The sequence below is a fragment of the Lepidochelys kempii genome, chromosome 19 (assembly GCF_965140265.1).
Source record: "Lepidochelys kempii isolate rLepKem1 chromosome 19, rLepKem1.hap2, whole genome shotgun sequence".
NCBI classification, from domain to species: domain Eukaryota; kingdom Metazoa; phylum Chordata; order Testudines; family Cheloniidae; genus Lepidochelys; species Lepidochelys kempii.
Window position 1 is genome coordinate 3884832 of NC_133274.1, and position 21150 is coordinate 3905981.

The window sequence follows — 21150 nt, forward strand, 5'->3', positions numbered from 1 at the left end:
TATACGAATTATTACCAGAAGAAAACTGTCAAACATATAGAAGAAACATAATATGTCAAATTAATTCCAAGTGTAACTCCAGTAAATTTAGTAGAGTTACACAAGGGATAAATTTGAACCATTGCACTTACACACAATATTTCTGTTCCTCCCCAAATGCATGAGCACTTTCCTAAGAGCTATTCTCTGCAAAGATTTCCTGACAAGTCTTTTCATACAATTAGTTGGCCACTTCTTCAATTTGGCTTGTTCTCTGCACTTCCCATGCAGAGATAAATGGTAATTGGGATAAAATACAACATGGCTTTACAAAAGGTAAATCATGCCGGATCTATCTGATCTCTTTCTTTGAGAAGATAACTGAATTTTTAGATAAAAGAAATGTAGCAGCTCTAATCTACCTGGATTTTAGTAAGGCATTTGATACAGTTCCACATGGGAAATCAGTAGTTAAATTGGAGAAGATGGGGATTTATATGAGAATTGAAAGGCGGATAAGGAACTGTTTAAAGGGGAGACTACAATGGGTCATGCTAAAAGGTGAACTGTCAGGCTGGAGGGAAGTTAATTGTGGAGCTCCTTAGGGATCAGTCTTGGGACCAATTTTATTTAACATTTTCATTCATGACGTTGGCACAAAAAGTGGGAGTGTGCTAATAAAATTTGCAGTTGACACAAAGTTGGGAGGTATTGCCAATACAAAGTAGAAGCAGAATATCGTAAAAGAAGATCTGGAGGACCTTGAAACTGGAGTGAAATGGGATTAAATTTAATAGTGCAAAGTGCAAGGTCATACTTACTACACATACAGGTAAGTGATAATTCCCTGAAAACTCCATGAGTCAAACAGCATAGAGTTTTCAATCTTTTCTGCACCCTTCCTGTGTATAGTCCTTTGAGGTGGGATAATCTGGCCACATTTATTTCTTGTTGGTGACATTTTAAAAAGCAGTTTAGTATCTCAGCTATTTTCAAATCACTACTTTAATCCCCTTCCTCATTTATTAATGTACTTCATTTCTCCCTATATGCCATGTTCTTCTACATTTGTAAAAGCCCTCTTAGCCCATTCGATAGCATTAGCTTATTTTGCTGTTTTTCTATATTCCTTGTATACCTTAACTGATTCTGAGAATTCTTGTTTGGTTGCCTCCTCCTTTTCTATTTCCAGTTCATATGGATATTGACCTCAGAACACCCTGTGAAGTCATATGGACTGATTCTTATTTCTTGTATTCTTTTCAGAGAAACTGCAGTTGTAGTACCTCATTTATAGTGTCTTTTAGGATTCCCTAGCATTTTTTCACACACATGGATTTTACTAATTCCTCTCTCTGCATCTTACTCACCAGATTTAATAATTGCCTAAAATGAGTTTTCTTGAAGTCTAATGCCTTGTACTACAGCATTCTATGAATTCATTCTTTACTATGGTCAATACAAATACTGTGTGTATGGTCACTGGTCCAACCTTCCCAATTGTACTCGTATTCCCAGGAAGTTCCTCTCAATAAAGCTAGGTTGAAGTCTCCCCAAATTGGAATCCCTGCTTCCTGGAGTTATAAAATTGTTTTTTATACAACTCAAGGACGTCCTTGATATTGCCTATTTAGCTGTCTTTGTTAGCCACAAGATATCTTGTTTACATCCCCCATGAACACAGCATCCTGACACTAAAAGTACATTGAGAGTTGGTCCCAAGAATTGCCCCTTGTTTCCACTCACCTCTTGTCCGGTAGGTTTGTAGCAAATGATCATAGTTGTTTCTCCATTGCCTTTCATACTTTGTATCTAATCCAAAGAATGTTGTCAAATAGAAGTTCCCTAAACTAAAAATAGTTTTCACTTAAGACACAGCAAAGGTAGAAATATTGACTGTATATTGAATATTCTCTGTTTTCACTGCCTACTGAAAGGAAATAGTCCAGTGTGAGGGAGAAAATGACAATTATTTGTATTTTGGTTAGACTGAGTTAAAAAATGCTTTCTCCTGTCATACAACCACTGAGACACCTAGCGGTGGAAATGTTTACTGCTCTTGGCAGTTGGAACTCACATCTCAGGAGAGCATCCATTTTAAAACATCATTTTGGGTTCCATCCTGCTGGAATTAAGTCGATTGAAGTATCATGCCTGTTATGTATATAATGTTTTGAAAAATAATTAGAGCTGTAAGAAATTTCTCTTTAAGAAAACAGAAGTCATAGTGGAATCCAAACTTTGTTTCATGTACATATTCCATGCTCTGCCTTGGATCATCCAAAGGGTTAACAAACAATTTCAACAAACCTAGCTCGGCTTTAGAATTTCACACCAAAACCACATGAATGTTTTGGTTTCGGTGTGAAATCAAGCAAAACTTTTTGGTTTTGATTGAGTTTTGTTTTGAGTTTTGGGTCTCCTTCCAACCTAATACTGAATGTAAAATGGAGGGGAGAGGGGGAGAAATTGCAAATCCGTGTGGATTGAAACACTCAAAACTGAAACTACAGACTACCACATGCCTCTAATTATAGCAAACAAAATGAGTCCATGATATAACTTCACTGCAGTTAACGGTGCTATCCACCTGGGATGTATTTGGCCTACTGTCTATATTGATCTGCAGAACGTTGTGACAGCAGTATTATGGAGTAGTGATCTGTGTAGTATTACATTTAAGAGTAACTCGCTAGTGGGACTCCTCTGTTACTACTTTTGGGTCCCAAATCTGCTTTTTCCACCAGCTAATTGACATGGGTTTTTACCATACACCCATCTTGGGGCTGGTATTAAAATCTAGCAGTTGGATAAAATGTTAGCACAAAGCTCAAGGTCACAGCTTAAATGTAATGACTAGTTCTATATAATAGCAGGGGTTCATTAAATGGCTTAATTTTTCTAACTTGAAAATTTTTCACTTGTGATTAAAATTGGGGGAAATTTCTCACACTAAGCTTTTTTTGGAGTGAAAAATGCAGATTTGGTGACACCAAAATGTTTTGTGAATTTGTGTTGATTTTGCCAAATAGTTCATTTAGGAAAAAATAAAAAAATACCCCCCCAAATATAAAAATGTTTTGTTTGACATTTTGAAAGGAAACATTTCCATTTTCCCCACTGAGATATTGAAGTATGGTACAAAAGAGCCTATTTTGGTACTAAAAGATGTCACCTAACACATTCAAAAGTGACTTCTGATTTTGAGGGCCCAGACACCATTTCCTTTCATTTTATTTAAAATAATTAAAAAACATTTTAAAATGGTCACAAGGAAATGTTTAATCTGACCTAAAATTAATTTTTTAACTTTTTGATTTGCTGGACATTTTCCAATCTGAAATGATTTTTCAGTATCTCAGAATTGCCAACAAACCAATAATCTGTTTTTTACCAAGCTTTACTTGTGATGCCTTCCTGAGCTGTAGATCAGGTTAAATTTAATAAAAATGTTAATGATTGCAACCCCCTAAATTTCCCCCAATCAACTGTCCCGTGGATAAAACGAAAGACTTTCAAACATCTCACCCGCAAAAGCACAAAAAACTCACATAAAATATGTCTAATTAAAATGTCATTACATTCTGATGCTTTTTTATATTGTGCCTACAATTATTTCACCATTTCTTTATTGTTTACATTTATTTATAATCTCTTCTGTGGTACATTTTTCAGAGTGGTCGCCATGTTAGTCTGTATCAGCAAAAAAACCCGAAAAAACCGAGGAGCCCTTGTGGCACCTTAGAGACTAACCCGTTTATTTGGGCATGAGCTTTCGTGGGCTAAAACCCACTTCATCTGAGCACCGCGTACATACGAACTCCCCACTGAGATAATATTTTACAGCAGGGCCTATGATCTGGCTTAACATATTCAACAGCGGCCTCTGATTTTTGGGTACCCAGACACCACTGACTTCAGTTGGAGCTGGGGCTATTCAGCCCCTTTGAAAATCAGCCTAAATGGGGGACCAAGCAATGGAAGAACCCCACTCAGGAAAGTTGCTTTTGAAGGGAGCAGTGAGAAATCCCACTATGCTGAGTGCCAGACCAGTGCCTTATAACCGCACGAAGAGTCTTCCTCGGCTATTATCGGACCTCTTGGAGCACTCAGTGACCGCCTTTCCGTTGTTAATTAGCCACTGGCTCAGCCAAAAGCAGGACCCCCCCCCCCCCCCACCACACGGAAGGCGAGCCTGGCAGCTCAGGGTCATGCGCACCACGTGGCTGAGGCTGCATAGCGGATAGCAGAGCCATTGGTTACATTGTGGCAGTTGACAGACTCCTAGTCTTCCCTGCAGAGCCGGTAGCTTACTAGCATGAGTGACTCCGCTGCCGTCCAATCGTAATACACATTGTCTCATGTCCGACCCGCCTGCCGGTCAAATTGTCCAATCAGCGCACAGGAGTATAACGGATCATACCGTCGGGTATTCGGAGGTCAAACGGACCAATCAGCGGGGAGCAGATTTCCTACCAACGGGAGAAAAGATGTGGCATAGTAGGTGCGGACTATTGGCTATTAGATCTATCAGTCTTTGCACACTCGGCTCTCTATTGGTTACTCCGAGATGGAGGGTGGTTTCCGGGGGCGGAGAAGGTATATAAGGGGCGGACAAAGGCGCCGGCGAGGCCGTTTGGCGGAGCCGCCATTTTGTGCGCAAGGCGCCGAGCCTCAGGAGAAGAGAGCAACAGCGGCGCCATGTCTCGGGATCGGTTCCGCAGCCGAGGCGGTGGCGGTTTCCACCGGCGCGGAGGCGGTGGCGGAGGCCGGGGAGGCCCCAACCACGATTTCCGGTCTCCACCGCCCGGCATGGGGCTTGGTCAGAACCGCGGCCCCCTGGGGGGCGGCCCGCCTGGCGGGGTCCCGAAGCCCGAACCCCCGAAGCCGCCCGTCTCGACCGCCACGCCGCCCGCCTCGTCCGCGTCCGTTACTGCCACGGCCTCGGGTCCCTCCGGCAGCCAGGCCGGCCCTGGGGCCCCGGCGGGGCCCACCCCGGCCGCGGGACAGCAACAGCCGCAGGCCCCGGCGGGCGCCGCTGCCGCCCCTCCTTCCACCCCGGCCGGCCCTGGGGGGCAGGCGCAGCCGAAGCCGAGCCCCACCCCTGTCGGCGGCCCCAAGAAAGGTCAGGGCCAGTCTCCGGGCGGGGGGCCCAAGGGTCCGGGGGGCCCCCAGCAGGGCCCCGGCGGCCCGCACCCCAAGGGGGGGCAGGGACACCGCGGCGGCCCGGGCGGCGAGCAGCGCGGGCGCGGCCCGGGCCCGCAGCACCAAGGGCAGGGCCTCAGTTTGCAGCAGGGCTCGGCCGGAGGCAGCGGCGAGAAGACCACGGACGAGGTGAGCGAGTCCGGGATCCCCTCCCCCACCGCTACAAGATGGCGGCGGCGGCGCTCGGCCTCCCCGCGCGCCCGGCGCCATCTTGAAGGGAGCCGCGGGGATGTGCCGAGGGGCGCGCCGGGCTGGCCGTACCGTGTGGAGGGGCGTGCTCCTTGGGGGAGGGGGGGAAGGGGGGCGAGGAGATACCCCTGCACGGGGCCGGGGACGTGGCTCTGCGGAGGGAAGGTGCAATGGGCCCATTGGACGGGGCTACTCCCTGCCGAGGGTGCGTGGCCTTGCCTAAATGCGGGGCGGGTTACGGCAGGGAATGAGGCCCCCCCGACAGACCGCGTAGGCGCAGTTTGCATATTGGTGACTAAACCCCGTTACAGCTAGAGGGCTGGCTGGGGTACCTGTGACCATACGGGCTCCTGCTTGTGTTGATGTGGGCGACGTGCGATATTTGGTGGGCGGGGCCGTACTGTGATCAAGAGGGTGGCAGCGGTCTGAGCTTCTTTGATTGAAGGCTTGCAGCTGGTGTGAAAGCCACGGGTCTTTGAACTGGTCTCTGTTTTTTTGTAGGGCTTTAAAGCAAATTTGTCCCTTCTGAGGCGACCTGGAGAGAAGACTTACACCCAACGTTGCCGTCTGTTTGTGGGGAACTTGCCTGCTGATATTACAGATGAAGAATTCAAAAGATTATTTGCTAAATATGGGGAGCCTGGAGAGGTTTTTATCAACAAGGGGAAAGGATTTGGATTCATTAAATTGGTGGGTTCTCATACTATAGCCATTTAAATGTGTTATTGTTCAGCTAAATTACGGCGAGACAATTGTTTTGTTGAAACTGGGTCTCATTAAATTTTTTTCAGGAATCCAGAGCACTGGCTGAAATTGCAAAGGCAGAACTTGATGATATTCCTATGAGGGGCCGACAGCTTCGAGTTCGTTTTGCCACACATGCTGCTGCTCTTTCTGTGCGTAATCTTTCACCATATGTGTCCAATGAGTTGTTGGAGGAAGCTTTTTCACAGTTTGGTCCAGTTGAAAGAGCTGTTGTGATTGTAGATGATCGTGGCAGATCGACAGGAAAAGGCATTGTTGAATTTGCATCTAAGCCAGCTGCAAGGAAAGCATTTGAACGGTGCACTGAAGGAGTATTCTTGTTGACAACGTAAGCTATTTGACTATATAGAAATGTATCTTACTTAAACATGGCAGTTAGAGGTACACATTTAGTCTTTTACTGCCATTTTATCACAAGTCAGCTTAAGTGATAATTGTTATAAACAAATTTTCCTCTAAAAGCTGCAAGCAGCATTCATACTAGAAAAATCTGATTTTTGTTTTTGTTTAGTACTCCTAGGCCAGTTATTGTGGAACCACTTGAACAACTGGATGATGAAGATGGTCTTCCAGAAAAGCTTGCTCAGAAGAATCCAATGTATCAGAAGTAGGGGCACTCTCTTTTCCTCCACATAGAGCTAAGGCATATTGATCTCAAATATATTACGGTTTTCAGAGTAGTAGCTGTGTTAGTCTGTATTCGCAAAAAGAAAAGGAGTACTTGTGGCACCTTAGAGACTAACAAATTTATTTGAGCATGAGCTCAAAAGCTTATGCTCAAACATATTACAGTAAATGATAGTTTAGCATATGTACCTTATGATTTTTAAAACAAACTTTGTGTGTGTGGATATCTAAGCACTATACCCAGATGTGCAGACACTTTTCTTAACCTGTGTAGTAATGTAATTTTTTTAACATTAGCTTTCATAAAATTTTTGCTATGAAGCCAATGTTGAATTTGACAACATCATAGGTTATTTTTCTTTCTATCCACTAAAATAACTTTAAAATCACTGTTCTGCATAAAAATAGCTTTACTAATTTTACAAGTAATACAAAAAAATTTCTTTGCTTTGTGCACTTAATAGCACTTTGGGAGTTTTCACACAGCAACAGAGAAGAAGGAAATTAAAAAAGCACAAACATTGCAATGGCAGTTGTAGTATCTGATGCTGGGTAAAATGTTCAGATGTACCCAAATCATTATTGAAAATGGGAATTCTTAACTACATCTGAAAATTGTTTAAAAAAGAGATTTCAAGTTGATGCCACTTTAATGAAATGTTTTAATGTTAATGGTTTGTAACCAACACATTCAGAAAAGTTTAAACAAAAATGATATTTCAGAGAATTGCAGTGATAAAGATGTGGATATCATTTGACTTTTCAATGAGCTGTGAGTGTAAATACCCTTTCTCAGTCCAACTGCTGAGTCACTTATCCTCATGAGCAGAGTCTGTGGTTCATTAACTGTGAAACAGAATTTTTTTCTAATTCTAATATAAAAAACGTGTTTTGGACCTAGCTAACAATGTGTTCCTCCTTTGTTTATTAATTTCCTGCAAGAAATTACTGCTTCTATTAGTGGGATTTTCTAGATTCTTCTGAACATCTGGCCTGTGGTAGAATATGTAGTGTCAGCAGCATAGTTTTAGAAAAGACTTTAAAACTCTAAGCATAATTCGAATATTTCTTGAAAATACTGTGACTTAGGAAGAAACTGGTTAATTTTGAACTCTGTATTTAAGTGACCCTGTTACACAGCTCCTCTTTTAAATTCATTATTAGTAAATATTTTCTATTCCATTTGTAGGGAAAGAGAAACTCCACCCCGCTTTGCTCAGCATGGCAGTTTTGAATTTGAATATTCCCAGAGGTGGAAATCCTTAGATGAAATGGAAAAACAGCAAAGAGATCAGGTGGAGAAAAACATGAAAGATGCCAAGGACAAACTTGAAAGTGAAATGGAAGATGCCTATCATGAACATCAGGCAAATCTCTTGCGTCAAGGTGATTGGCACTAATTCTTCTGTTGCCTTTGTTTTCTGGTTGTGTGGGCTATTTATACAAATAGTCGTATTATATGGATGTTTGTGTTTTAGGTTTTCATTAACTGATCCACAATAAACAGCCAAGTGGAGCCTGAGAATTGTTTTTAAAAAGTACCTTGCAATTTAAATCTTGCTTCCTGATCCCTGTAAATTTTATTTTGCATAAAAATATGGGAGCCTATTAATTGACTTTGTATAGTCTGGGTGTACATTGTTATCGTGGCTTTGCGAGACTGGGAATTCTGGTTGCTCAGTAGGCTGCTGTGAGGAGAAAAAGCTTACCACAAAGTTGTCAGTTTGTTTTTCAGGGTTTTTTGTGAGTATAGCACAAATTCTGTTTGGCCAACTGTAATTTAAAAGGGGAATGGTTTATAATGACTCTAATTGAGAAAAGCAGTCCTGTTTCAGTATCAGTTGTGTGCCATGTAGAACTTAAATGGGGCTAGGGTAAGTGGTTGAAGTGAGCTAACACTCTGTAAGAATAAAAACTTATACAAGGAAAAAATATGTACAAAGGGGATATTGACAAACTATTTTTTTTCCAGACCTTATGAGGCGTCAAGAAGAATTGAGGCGTATGGAGGAACTTCATAATCAAGAAATGCAGAAACGCAAGGAAATTCAGCTGAGGTAGGCCTGGATTTGATAAACAAGATCTTGTCACTAAAAACTAAATTGACTACTGTGCAACAATGATCTTTGTGCAAATGACAGTTGTGCATGTGCTGATACAATTGCAAGTTGAGGTTTGCATGTTAAAGCTAGCTTATTTTTACTTGAACGTCTTGAGATTTGAATCGTAGGTATTTTTGAGTGGTGTCCAAAAACTACTTAGCATTACATGGTTAATCTTTAGCTCTTACTGAAGTTGAATTCACTTAATCTTTTCATCCACCAATCACCAGCACACATTGTGAGATGCTCACTCTTTATGTTCAGGTTGGTTATATACATATTAAGCGTGTAAATATTGTGCTTTTTGAGGTATAATAACACACAATTATCAGGCAGGAGGAAGAACGTCGTAGACGGGAAGAAGAAATGATGATTCGCCAGCGTGAGATGGAAGAACAGATGAGAAGACAGAGAGAAGAGAATTACAGTAGAATGGGTTACATGGATCCAGTAAGTATTAACAAAATAAAGCCTTGTGGTTTATGGATAATTAAACTAATTTGAGATGCTACTGGGATTTTCTTAGTTTCAAAAAATAGTTCAAAGTAACTAATAACCATGTAATTTTGGTAGGTGAATGGATACTGTTAAATGTTGCATCTGCTTCATGAAATGCAGGCCTTCAAAAGGGGAACAGAACTGATTACTCATTCTGATCTGTTTTTGCCTTTGCAGAGAGAGAGAGACATGAGAATGGGTGGTGCTAGCACAATGAACATGGGAGGTAAGGATTGTTAAATCCATTTACATAGTTAACATATAACTTGTCAGAATATGATTATGTATGTTTCTTTCTTAGATCCCTATGGTGCAGCAGCTCAGAAATTCCCACCTATGGGTGGTGGTGGTGGCGGCATAGGTTATGAAGCCAGTCCTGGTGTTGGCCAACCAGCCATGAGTGGTTCTATGATGGGAAGTGACATGGTAATGTATCCTGTGGTGGCTTTACTTTAGTAGGGGGGAAATTGAGGCAGGAAATTCTGAACTCTACCAATTTTTGAATGGTAGATGGTTTAAACCTCTCTAAGTACTGACTGCTTTTTTGTCAGTGTATGTAATAGCAATATTAAGGACTAGTCTGGCAGTATGTACAGTAATTCAGTTTTTGAGTGGTCATTTAGACAGAAGTTGTCTGTAAACAAATTCAAATGTGCATATGTGCTGGTAACCCTGTTACTGGTTGGGTTTTGAGTACCTGCATTATATTTAGCCTTGGAAGGATTTTTTCATCAATTTTGATGTTTCAAAATACTGGATTGATTTCCAACAGCTTAAATATTTGCTCTAACAAGAAATAAGGCTTATTTATCAAGATGTAATTACTTAAAAATTAATTTACAACAAATTGACACGAGAGCTTGAAGCGTGTCAATTCTATCTAAAACTATTTCATAATTGTATCAATTGTCAGCAAGTGCTATGTTCTACTCTTGTTCTCCAATGTGTAATTACTGAGACCAATTAAAATCTGGTCCTTCCAAGCCTAATTACAAAATCAGTGCACCCTTGCATTGATAACTGCAAAATGCAAACTGTACTCATGTATGTTTATGCAAAAGATTACTCATCACCGCCAACTTGTGAGTAATCAGATGGCAAACAGTATACCATATTGTGTGCTAATGTTTGCCATAATATCAAAAGAGCAGAAATGCAGTTAGCAGCCTTAGGCATGTTTAGATATTCCCAGTACTCCTTGACCTTAGTCATTTTGTGACTCCTATCTGACAAAAGAATGATAGCCTGTTCTTCTTGTTTCCCACTTGTTGGGCATGACTGTAGATGCAGGTTCTTAATCTACTGCATACCTCATGTTTAGAGGTATGTTTCCAAACAATACTATTTTTGGCACACTAAATGTGTGCATGGGGTTGGAGTCTGCTTGGTGCTATCCCACTGGAGCAGTGCTGACAGAAATGCTTTAATAGGCTGGAAGTCTATTCTGGGTCAAGTGGTTGATGGTAGTATGCTTCCACCTTCCCTGTCGAGGGTACACACCCTCTGGCACAAAATGCAGATAATCTTTTTCTGGGTGGGTTTAAGGTTAGACTGTACTCAGGCCTCTGGCTTCATATGGTGTGCTACCACAGTAGCTTACCAGGTATCTTCTTTTTATGGAAACCATACCTCTGGTATCTAACTTTGCAAAGCATTGATTCAGTAGATGATGCTGCTGGCCTTAATGCATCTATAATCTACTGATAACATTTTTAAGCAATTCATAAGTGTCAAGTGAACAGTTAGGTAGTCTGTGGCGAATGCTGTGTACATTTTTTTCCTCATTTTAAAAGTCTTGGTACAGGTGCATGTTGAACTTGCGTAATATTTTAAAACAACTTGATACCATCAAAACATGGCTGTTAAGATGGTTTAACTGCCTAAAGTTCCCTAGGACATGGCTCTCTATGCCACGAAGTGCAGTCCCAGTTATTAAACTTAAGAGTTGCAATTAGGTTTTAGTTGGTGTATAAACTTTGTAAAGAAGACATGAATTATGGAGAAGCTAGAAACTCCTTGTTTTCTGAAAATTCCTTCCTCAGAAAGATTGAAGCTAACTTTTAAATAATTCTGTGCCAGTAACGGGAGAAAAGTCTGAATTAACCCATGGTCTGTATTTACAGACTTAATTTAGTAAATTGAAATTACTGTTCTTTCAGGGGGTAGTGAAACTTTTATTTGAAAAGGAAGTTGAAAGCTATCTTCGACTTCACAGTATTGATGTAACTTTTAGAGATCTGCTGCCAGCCACACCTACTTGCTTATCTGGTAGCTTGGTAGAAATACGTGCAGCTAGATGCATTAGTAAAGATATTTGAAGTCTCTGCTTTATTGCAGTCCAATTCATTGTTTGCAACTCTGATGGGGAGACAGTCCCTGAAGTCTTTTAATAATTGTAAAGTCTTAGTGGACTTTCCAAGAGCTTGTGGTGAAGCTGGGAAGGGAGGGGGGCTTTAATGGGTGCACTTGGTGAAATGCACAAAGGGCAAACTTGAAACACTGTGACTAAAATGTAGTTCTGTGAATCCATTTTTACATTTGGTTATATAGCAATAGACCTGAAAATGTGAGAATAAATTAAGGTCTTTTGATCAAGCAATTGTGTTGGTTAGGTAAATCACTGCTTTATTAGCCTTTCACATTTTTCATTCTTGTAATCCAGTAGCACTGTATTACAGTTGTTTGTTTTACTACTTAAGGCTTCTGCAGTTTAGTCAGCAGATGTAGTCTTAAAGCCCATCTTGAAAAGCACATGGTCTCTAATGCAGCACATGCCATTAACTGGTGAGTAGGCATCCTCTTTACAATGACATTTTATTAATGTCAGCTCATACTTCAGTGAACTGAATCTGCCTTTTCTGGCTAGGTTTATTTGGAAATAACTTATTGACGTAAACAAAACCTGTACTGAACTAAAGTTGAGTTTGCAAGCTGTTTGCGTAAACTTGGTTGAAAATTGCTAGAGCTCATTTTGGAAAGGGTGTTAATTCACATCTGCACTAATGCTTACATTTCTAGCACTGCAGGGAATATCTGTTCTTTGTAACAGATGTATGAGAATGCATCAAGTTGGGAACATACCTCAAGGCATGTTTTACAATAAACTAATTTTTAAATTACCCTTTTTTCCTTTCTATGTTCCCGGTACCTGTGGATCGGCTCAATGGTGATTGTATCGACGAACCTTGACTACGGAACCTTCTAAAAATATATACTTAACACACATGGACATCAACTACATATAATGAACTGTTAATATATTGTTCCAATAGCGTGCTGAACGCTTTGGGCAGGGAGGTGCGGGGCCTGTGGGTGGCCAGGGCCCTAGAGGAATGGGGCCTGGAACACCAGCAGGATATGGTAGAGGGAGAGAAGAATATGAAGGCCCAAACAAAAAGCCCCGGTTTTAGATGTGACCAGTAGTTTCATTCCAGTTTGTTTTTGTCTGCCTTGTTTAGACACCAACTTTTTAATTCTTGCATTTTAGTAAGAAAGCTACATTTTTATGGATGTTAGAAACTAGTGACCTAATATTTGTAAGTGGTCTGTTTGGACAAGTAAAATTTAATTATGTAATGCAGTGTTTCAAAAAAAATTTAGCTTTTTTTTGATGTATAACATCCCTAACTTGATGGCAGTGTACCAACTTTTTTTTACTGTGCTTCAAATAAATAGAATACTAAATGTAGTAACTATTCTGATCTTAAACTCGCCATTCACGGTTCTAAATGAGGCTAAATGCCATACCTTTCAACATAGAAAAAATGAGTCTTGGATTTAGAGGTCTGATTTAGACCAGGATGTGGAAAATTAGCTTAAGGGTGAGGCCTCCTCCTGTTATGCCTCAAGCTTTAAGTTTGGGTCAAATAGTTGTAGACCGATACTTGATCTTCCAATGGATACAGATTTTCAGAGCATTCGTTATACTGCAATATGGAAATTGTGCAAGTGTTGTAAGATGCAGTAATGGAAACTAAACTGCAAATGAGGCTGCTGTCATGTAATGAGTTTTAGATTTTAACAATGGAGGGTGGGTTGGTAACAGACTTCTCTTTGGCATCCACTGCTTGAAATCTTTAAAGAAGTTGAAAAGGTCACTTTTTAAAAGAAATCCACAGAATGGCTTGGATTGACTTCCCAATTAAAGGGCTGTAAATGTGACAATGTTAGTTTTATACATAAGCTGTCTGCCTGAGATGCAGGATTGGCCTGGTTCAGTATTTAATACCTAACTGAAATTGCTTGGTAAGAAGACCAGGGAGTATTGAGTAAAACAAGGTGGTTTTTAATATGTACTCTGTAACTTGCTAACTATGCTAATTGAATGGACTAACTCTTACAGTTCAGAAATCAACTAGGGTTAATGTCAGGGGTCTGTAAAAACTGAAGTTATCTTTCATAGACCTTGTAGTACTTAAATCCTAAAATGCATCATGTTAAATTCAGATAAATAAATAGCCTCTTGCACTGTAGTAGGGCTCTCAGCTTTTTTTGAGTCATGCCCAGTCTTCGCATTTCTTAGGTGCTTCTGCTGCCCAGGTGCCAGGTCACAGTGCAACTTAAGTTTGGCTCAGCTCACCACACCTTCTGGTTGAGAACCCCTGTTCTGATATTGTCAGATCTTAATGCTGACATTTGGAAGGCAAGAGTAGGACTAAACCTGGAGTTCAATAGCTACTGTTAACATAGTACAAATAAAACTCCCTCTTAAGAGTCTGACAGAGGAGATGGTTTGATGAATTTACAGTTTGCTGTCCATTTAATTAAACCCCATAAGAATTCAAGATATGCTGGACTTCATTACCGTTATTGTGCCTGACAAGCTGGGAGCATGGCTTCCCAGTGTAAAATGCCTTGGTGTTAAGACAGGATACATCAACCTGTGCAAAGTTGGTAAACTTACTTGGTTTGGTTGTATTTTTACCTGACTCCCAAAATGTTGAGCATTCTGTGAATAGTTTTAATTGTTAGGTCTTTCCACTGTTTGTGCTAAGCATTGGCTAATCCTAAATTTTGTGTCTCTGGATAAAGTTTTAGTGTTTAGATTTCATTACCTTGGAATACAAACAGTCTGTCTTCAGAAGTGAGCGCTGTTTAAATGCTGACTGTTAAACTTCAATTGTAAAATACTGGCAAGCTGTGAAATGTTGATAACCAGCTGTGTGACTAAATATTAAGTGTCTAAATAGAGACTCAGCCAGTTTGGCAAATCTGTTCCTATTTTCCCAGAACTTTTTAAAGAGGGTAGATGACACTTTACCACTATGAATTGAAATGTAGGAAATCTTAGATCAGCAGTTCTTAAACTGGAGATCAAGTGGCTGGGATCCTTTGTATAGGATTCTTAGTTTAAAATCAGCAGTCCAATTACAACTTGTATGAATTTTATAGTAGGGACTCAATGCAAATACTTTCAAAAGGGTGTTCGTGGACACCCACAGAGGGTGAAAGTGTCTGAGATGGGGAACTCTGACCGTAAACATTAAATTAATTTTTTTCAGTTTATTTTTCAGATTACATGTCATTCTTTATTAAAGAGATGCTGGCACATATCCTAAAATGCTTTCTTTTGTAGTACTGTAACTTTGAAGAGTGAAGGATGCTGATGTCCTAAATCATTATCTTCCAGAGGTTTTCTTTTTAGTACCCCTATTTGTATGTAAGCTGTTGCTATGTCTTAAAAATAGACAGTTTGCGAAACTGTGTTTAGCAAACCTATACTGAAAGATTCAGCAGTTTCTACAACATTTTGAAATAGTTTTATTAAACCGTGTACCCAGTGTTGTAGTTGCATAAGCAGACTTTTTTAAAAAACAGTCAAGTCCTGCTTTGAGTTGCGTGTGTTAAACAGGCATACAGTAGCTTCTGCCCAATTGGATTTCAAAACCTTTTTAAAGGTACAGTCTTAAAAGCTGACAGACAAATGTCAGAATTTTAAAATTTTATACCCAGTTATTAAGTTGGTGGGAGGTGTTAAGGAAGTTGTCATGTTCCTGTGGTCTTTCCCCATGGTTCTGTGGTTTTGGAGTCTTCACAAAGTCAGGTGATTTACATAACTGAAGTGTAAAGGGTTTTCAAATCCTTTAAGAAAAGTCCTTGGTCTGGCAGACCCGTTTCTAGATGGTTTAGACCACCATGTAGAACCTTTTTTTTGTACTGGACTTAGAGAAAATATTGGCTTTTACAATTTAGTCTGCTTTAATTAAATTGAGCCCATTTAAACTTTTAATCTGCTGCATATAGAAATGGGTATCCTTTTGCATGTTTTCACACTTCCTTAAAAATGAATACAGAGCATATCTACAGTACTATGTAGATACATCACACCACCTAATAGAAATACAGCTTATGAGAAATTGAAACTGCTTTTGAGAGATTTTGTGGTATTTTTATGGTAGAAAAATTCTTGGCTTCTCCTTGGCGGCAGCCACTTACTGTGGCAGCAAGTTTTTGCTGGAGTTTTTGAGACTGCAATTTTACACTCTTAAAAGTAGTGGCCTGCTACATAACTGCACTTAGCCAGCATTTCTGCAGTTCATAACTGTGAGGAACGTAGTACCACAAATGGCAATGGACATTAGGACCCGGATGTAGTATTCCTGCTTGCTCCGAGATTCTCATTGCCGACTGCGTACAGGTAGGTAACAAGCAATATAATATAACTTGGTGACTTTCTGTGTAACCTTATTCTGTGGGTATTCTGACATCACACTTCCGACTATGAAATTACAGTGCAGCACTCTTCATACTTGTATAATGTTTAGGTTGCATCAAAGTTGCGTGGCTTTCGGTTTTAAGCTGTATCTTTTTCAGCAGCAATAAGCAACTTATTGCAATTCTTAGATAAATATCTCAGACCCGATTCCTTTGTACATGTGTGACTTGGCTTGTGTGGATTTTCTTAAAGTACATTGTAATGAAGAAGATATTCTTAGGTGAGCTCTGTGGGGAAGAGGGAATGTGATTTTAGAACGATTTAACTAGTCAACTGGGTGCAATTTGCACCTAGAAAACCTGTCACTTGTATTAACTTTCTGTAGTAGCAAAATATCCCATCTGCAGTGCATCCCCTTGTAGAGTCTTGGCTATTATAGAAAATATATTGGTAATCATTGCTCTAGCCTTCAATGAACTAGGTGATAAAGATGTAAAACTCACTGTAGTGAGTTTTAATACTGGGTCTAAGTACTTCTCAGGTCATAAATTGTTCAAATATCTCCATTATTAGTTTTCAGGGTTTATCAACTTAAGATACGTTTGTTTTAATTTTTAGGTGACAGTGATCATGATATATGTTCAATTAAAGTCAACTGAATATGCTGGGAATCTGTGGATTCCTGTCTTTACATATTCATCTTGGTAGTGAATGTACTGATCAAAGTAGCTTAATTTTTCATCAAAATATCTTTCAAGTGTGTGCTTATTCTAAATTCACTGCTTGAAATACCAGATATGGTGTTTCAAAAGGTTACATACCTAAATGTTTCCAAACTTCCGAATGTGTCGACCTTCAGCTCCTATCTGCTTTGTTGTGCTAGTTAGCTGTAACTACAGGGTCTGAATGTCATACGTTTCCTTATTTCATCCCCTGATCTGGTTCTTGGCAATGCATAAGAAACCTTTTTCAGAGGTATTGCGAGGGTTTTTCAACTTGAGATGCAAAGTTTTACTTTGCATACTTGTTTCTGGTGTACATTTTTGTCAAATTTGGACATTATACTTCTGTATTGTATCTTCCAAGAAAGAATCTTACTCACTGGTAAGCAGTTTATAAACTAGATAGGCTTGCCCTCTACTGTTTGTATTCATGTTCTTTTGAAAAGTCAAAGTAATTTCTGCACTTCATAACTCAGATAGTAACAGCTCTTTAGTTACATTGAATGTGTAGCTGAACTTAAGCTGTTCAACCTGTGACACCATTAGTCTTTAAGCCAGTTTGGGCTGTTGCCATTGTTTAGAGTTTTCTATGAGTAAAATTGAATAATGAAATTGGCAGTATGTTTGCTGTGAAACTGCAAGAATTGGATTATTAGGTATCTCTAAACCAACAGTCAGGTCTGTTCAGTTTTGCCAGTGTGCTGGGTATTTACTAGACACGTGACTTACCTTCAGGAACATCATGGAGGGGTTATATGGACACATCTACCTTCTTCTGAATACTTGGAATGGTAATAGGCTTTTTACACTCTTGGAGCAAGCAATTTGTGACAAAGCAATGGGTTTCATACTAGCTTTGATTTGTCTGCAGTAACGAAACTTAGTGCAGTAGGTTTCTTAAACAAATAGGCATGTCTATTTTAAGCAAACAACTTGTAATAAGTGGGTATGAGAAATAACAGTACACTGAAGTGCTTGCATTGTGTTTCATCTTGGTTTTATCTTTTTCTCTATAAACTATACTTTTCCCAAAAGTTTATCTGAAGCTCGGAAGTGTGGTGCCAGAATACATATGCGTACCTGTTAGATCAGATACTGGTGCTGTCAGGGGAGAGCACAGCACAGTGTAGCATATGGGGGCTTTTACTGTAACATTAAGCATATCAAGTCTTGCTTGCAGTTTCCCCAATAGCAAAACACTAAACAGCTAAATATTGAGGCCTGTGAGTAGTTTTAGGACTTGAGCGGTATTGGGGTTGCATGTCTGTTAATCATTGCCAGCTGCAGTGACATGATCAGGAAGGCCTGTGCGTTGTAACATGTTAAATGAGGCTAAGCATGTTGGAGAAATTGCATAGTGTGCTGTTTTGGACTGTTACTTGGCTTCTTCCACTACTAGCAAGGCTGGAATCAACTGATCAGCTTCTGATTTCTCTCCATATCAGCTAGTGGGGTTTTTAAATGGTTGCCTACTGGAAAAGAAAAAAATGGGAGGATTGGCCTTCTCCCATGTATGTCATTGCTGCTAGATAATGATTGACAAGTTAGGACTCGATTGTGCAATCCCACAGTGGACTGTGAATACCCCACCTATAAATGTTGCTTTTGAACACCAGTACTGAAGAGCTATCTGGGGAAAAGGGGGTGGCTACAAGTGCATAATCTGGAGTGTTGAAAAGATGCACAAAGATATAGTATCCCTTATGCATGGTGTTTGGTGCTACAGCATAGAAAACAATGTGCATACTAAATTTTGTCTATTGTTGATTTATAATTCAGTGTCAACACTGTACTAAGAGGTGGGTTTGATATTAAATTTGGGTGTCTCATCCCCTTGGCTGGCTAAGTAGCATTGTGAAGGCAGTGTGCTTTGCCTCCGACTAATAGTGTGCACAGAACTTTGTACAGACTTGTCCCTAGTTGCTGATGAGTAGATCTTCATTCAGCCCCTTGCAGTTTGCCCTCAACATAGCTGTAGTGAAAGGCTTAATATGCAGGGGAGGGGGGGAGCTGTGACAGAATGAAGGTAATGAAAAGCACATGACAAACTCTAGTGTCTTCCTTTGGATTGCAATGCACTTTTAGGATTCTTGGGCTGGGCACAGCTAGTATCAGGAACACTTTGCTTCATCCATATGGAGCGTGGATTACTACAGATAAGCCAAACTGTGGTTAAATAACTAGTATAGTTTCACAGTTACATACCTTCACATAAGGGATAGTATACCTCTGACTGCAATCAAACTTCATTGTACTCAGACTGGTGAAGCTAGCAGTTATGGCTTGGTGTTCAGATTAGGTGCAGTTCTTCACTCAACCACCTGCATATTCTTTTACTTTCTTACAAGTGTTTAGACTAGCCTATTTCTGCCCCTTATACTACTTCCACCTAGTATTTTTGAATAATTTGTAAATTCCCTCATAACTAATCAGTCCATGTATCTTTTAAACTTTTACTTTTAATTTAAAGGTTAGAATTTTGTAATGGGTTAGAACTTTGTTTTCAGAAACTTCCTAGTGTGTATATTTTTATAATTTCAGTTGTTATCCTTTAGGTGAAGATGATGCAAGCTGAGTGAAACAAACGTGCTCATCCATGTGAAGTAAGCATATCTGTTGATCTTTCATTTTAAAAAAAAGTTCAGAAACTGTGGTCTGTCTAAAGGGCTATGGCATAGTGCTGGTGGTGGTTCTTGTTTCCAGTAGCTAAATTGTGTTAAACTTACATTTTTGTGTAAGCAATTGCAGTGGTTGCCACAGGCAGCCCATTTTAATAGCAAATGGGGGAGAGTAGGTAGTTCTCAAACAATCTTGTTGGTATGGTTCACCCTCTGAATACATTTTTGGGAACCCCTGCCATAGAGTTAACATGCTTTTTAAACCTTCAAGGTAAGTAGTTACGATTCTGCAAGCTGTCATTTTTGGTTGGTCATGTTCTACTTTAGACTCCAAACTTCCTCTTAATTCCATGGCCTCTACTTTGCTGAGATGCTGCACCTCATAAAGGAATGGCCAAATGGAGAGTCACCAAATAAGTAATGGAGAGTCACCAAATAAGTGACTTGTATTTGGGGAGTATAAAATCATTTTATGGGAGACATAACTTACGTATTTTCTCCTTACTCAACAGTAGAGCCTGAGCACAATCCAGACTGTGACCTGATGTCAGGTGATGTGGAGTAGCCAGACTGCAAAGTGAATGGGGTGAGTAGTAGATTAATCTTGGGATACTGAGTTTGTAAGAAGAAATGACCCGAAGTGTACTTAGCAGTTTCTGCCTAAAACTTGACCTGATCTTAATATAGATTCTTAAGGTCAGAAGTAAATCTTCAATGGATTGTATATAAAAGCTTTTAATCTTTCTTTTGTAGAACCAAGATAAGCATTGTTTGAGGCTTTCCGGCTCTGCAGCATCAATAAACCCTGCTCAGTGAACTCTACAGATGCTCAGACAAAAACAAGGAACCTAACATGTTAATTTCAAGCACCATAAGAAATGCATGGTGCATTAGGAGGAGAGGTTTAGGGCAGATAGCGTAGCTCTTGAGTAAAACAATTACCTAAATTAAACTCGATGCAAAAAATTAGTTCTGCTTTTCATCTTCAAAACATTTTACAAACAGTTGAACTTCACAGCACCCAGCAAGGTAGGTGAATCAATATTATACCTGTTTTTTATATGTGGGGGAGCAAGCAGATAGTAGGTAGTATGCAGGGACCATAAGGAGGAATCTGCAGAGCTGGAATTAAACTAGAGTTCTTTTCTCCCACCATTTGACTAGACTTCAGTCTAAAACACTTACAGAATATTATGCCAGTTTTTAAAACCACAGACCCGGGGGAAACTTGCTAAATATTTTCTTTTGGACTGTTAATGGTTGTATGCATCTGATCTATCCTTTAGGCAGATTGAACAGAATGAACACTTTACATCACTGGTTTCAAAAAAGATCCTTACGAGTTGATTCCTAATGCTATGTGGTCCAATTCAGAACTGCTTCTGTGTCCCTGTTTCTATGCTATTCACTTAATCCCAGGTGTATCCTGAAAGTTTATATACATTGCTAAAGAACGTGTTGGCCAGATGCTTGATTTTTTTGTGTTCATTCAATATTTCTGTTAAAGTGATCTATGTATGAAGATTGCTGGTAACATCTCTAGAGTTTGGGGCTAACTTTGTTTTTGCATTCACAGGAAGAAGCAGTGTTTGAAGCCCAGAACCCAGTGGAGAGGACCTAAGGACTTAAGTGGCAATGTTTTTCTTCAATAAAATACTCAGTTGCTGTACAAATGACATTTCTGTTTTCTTAAGTTTTACTCCAGAAGTTAATTTAGTTGAACGTATTTATGTACTGTGGATATCACTGCTAAAAATGAGGTGGTGATTTGGGGTGGGGGGAGTGTAGCA

The 21150-nt window shown here is 39.9% G+C and overlaps 1 protein-coding gene across 9 annotated transcripts; it reads left to right on the forward strand.

Annotated features, from left to right (window-relative positions):
• Positions 1 to 4534: 4534 nt before the first annotated feature.
• SFPQ (splicing factor proline and glutamine rich) lies at positions 4535 to 21036 on the forward strand. 9 transcript variants are annotated; one of them, XR_012155626.1, is made up of 12 exons: positions 4593 to 5313; positions 5875 to 6063; positions 6165 to 6466; positions 6650 to 6745; positions 7955 to 8151; positions 8738 to 8822; positions 9200 to 9317; positions 9543 to 9591; positions 9667 to 9791; positions 12638 to 19345; positions 19873 to 20389; positions 20937 to 21036. XR_012155626.1 is itself a non-coding variant. In XM_073317682.1 (11 exons), the coding sequence occupies exons 1-10, from the start codon at positions 4681 to 4683 to the stop codon at positions 19319 to 19321; spliced, it is 1818 nt and encodes a 605-aa protein (XP_073173783.1). In that variant the 5' UTR covers positions 4593 to 4680; the 3' UTR covers positions 19322 to 19345; positions 19873 to 21036. The 9 variants fall into 9 exon arrangements, 2 of the variants coding, with proteins under 2 accessions (XP_073173783.1, XP_073173782.1); XR_012155627.1 differs by having other exon boundaries at positions 19873 to 19946; positions 20114 to 21036; XR_012155629.1 differs by having other exon boundaries at positions 19873 to 19946.
• The last annotated feature ends 114 nt before the right edge of the window (positions 21037 to 21150 follow it).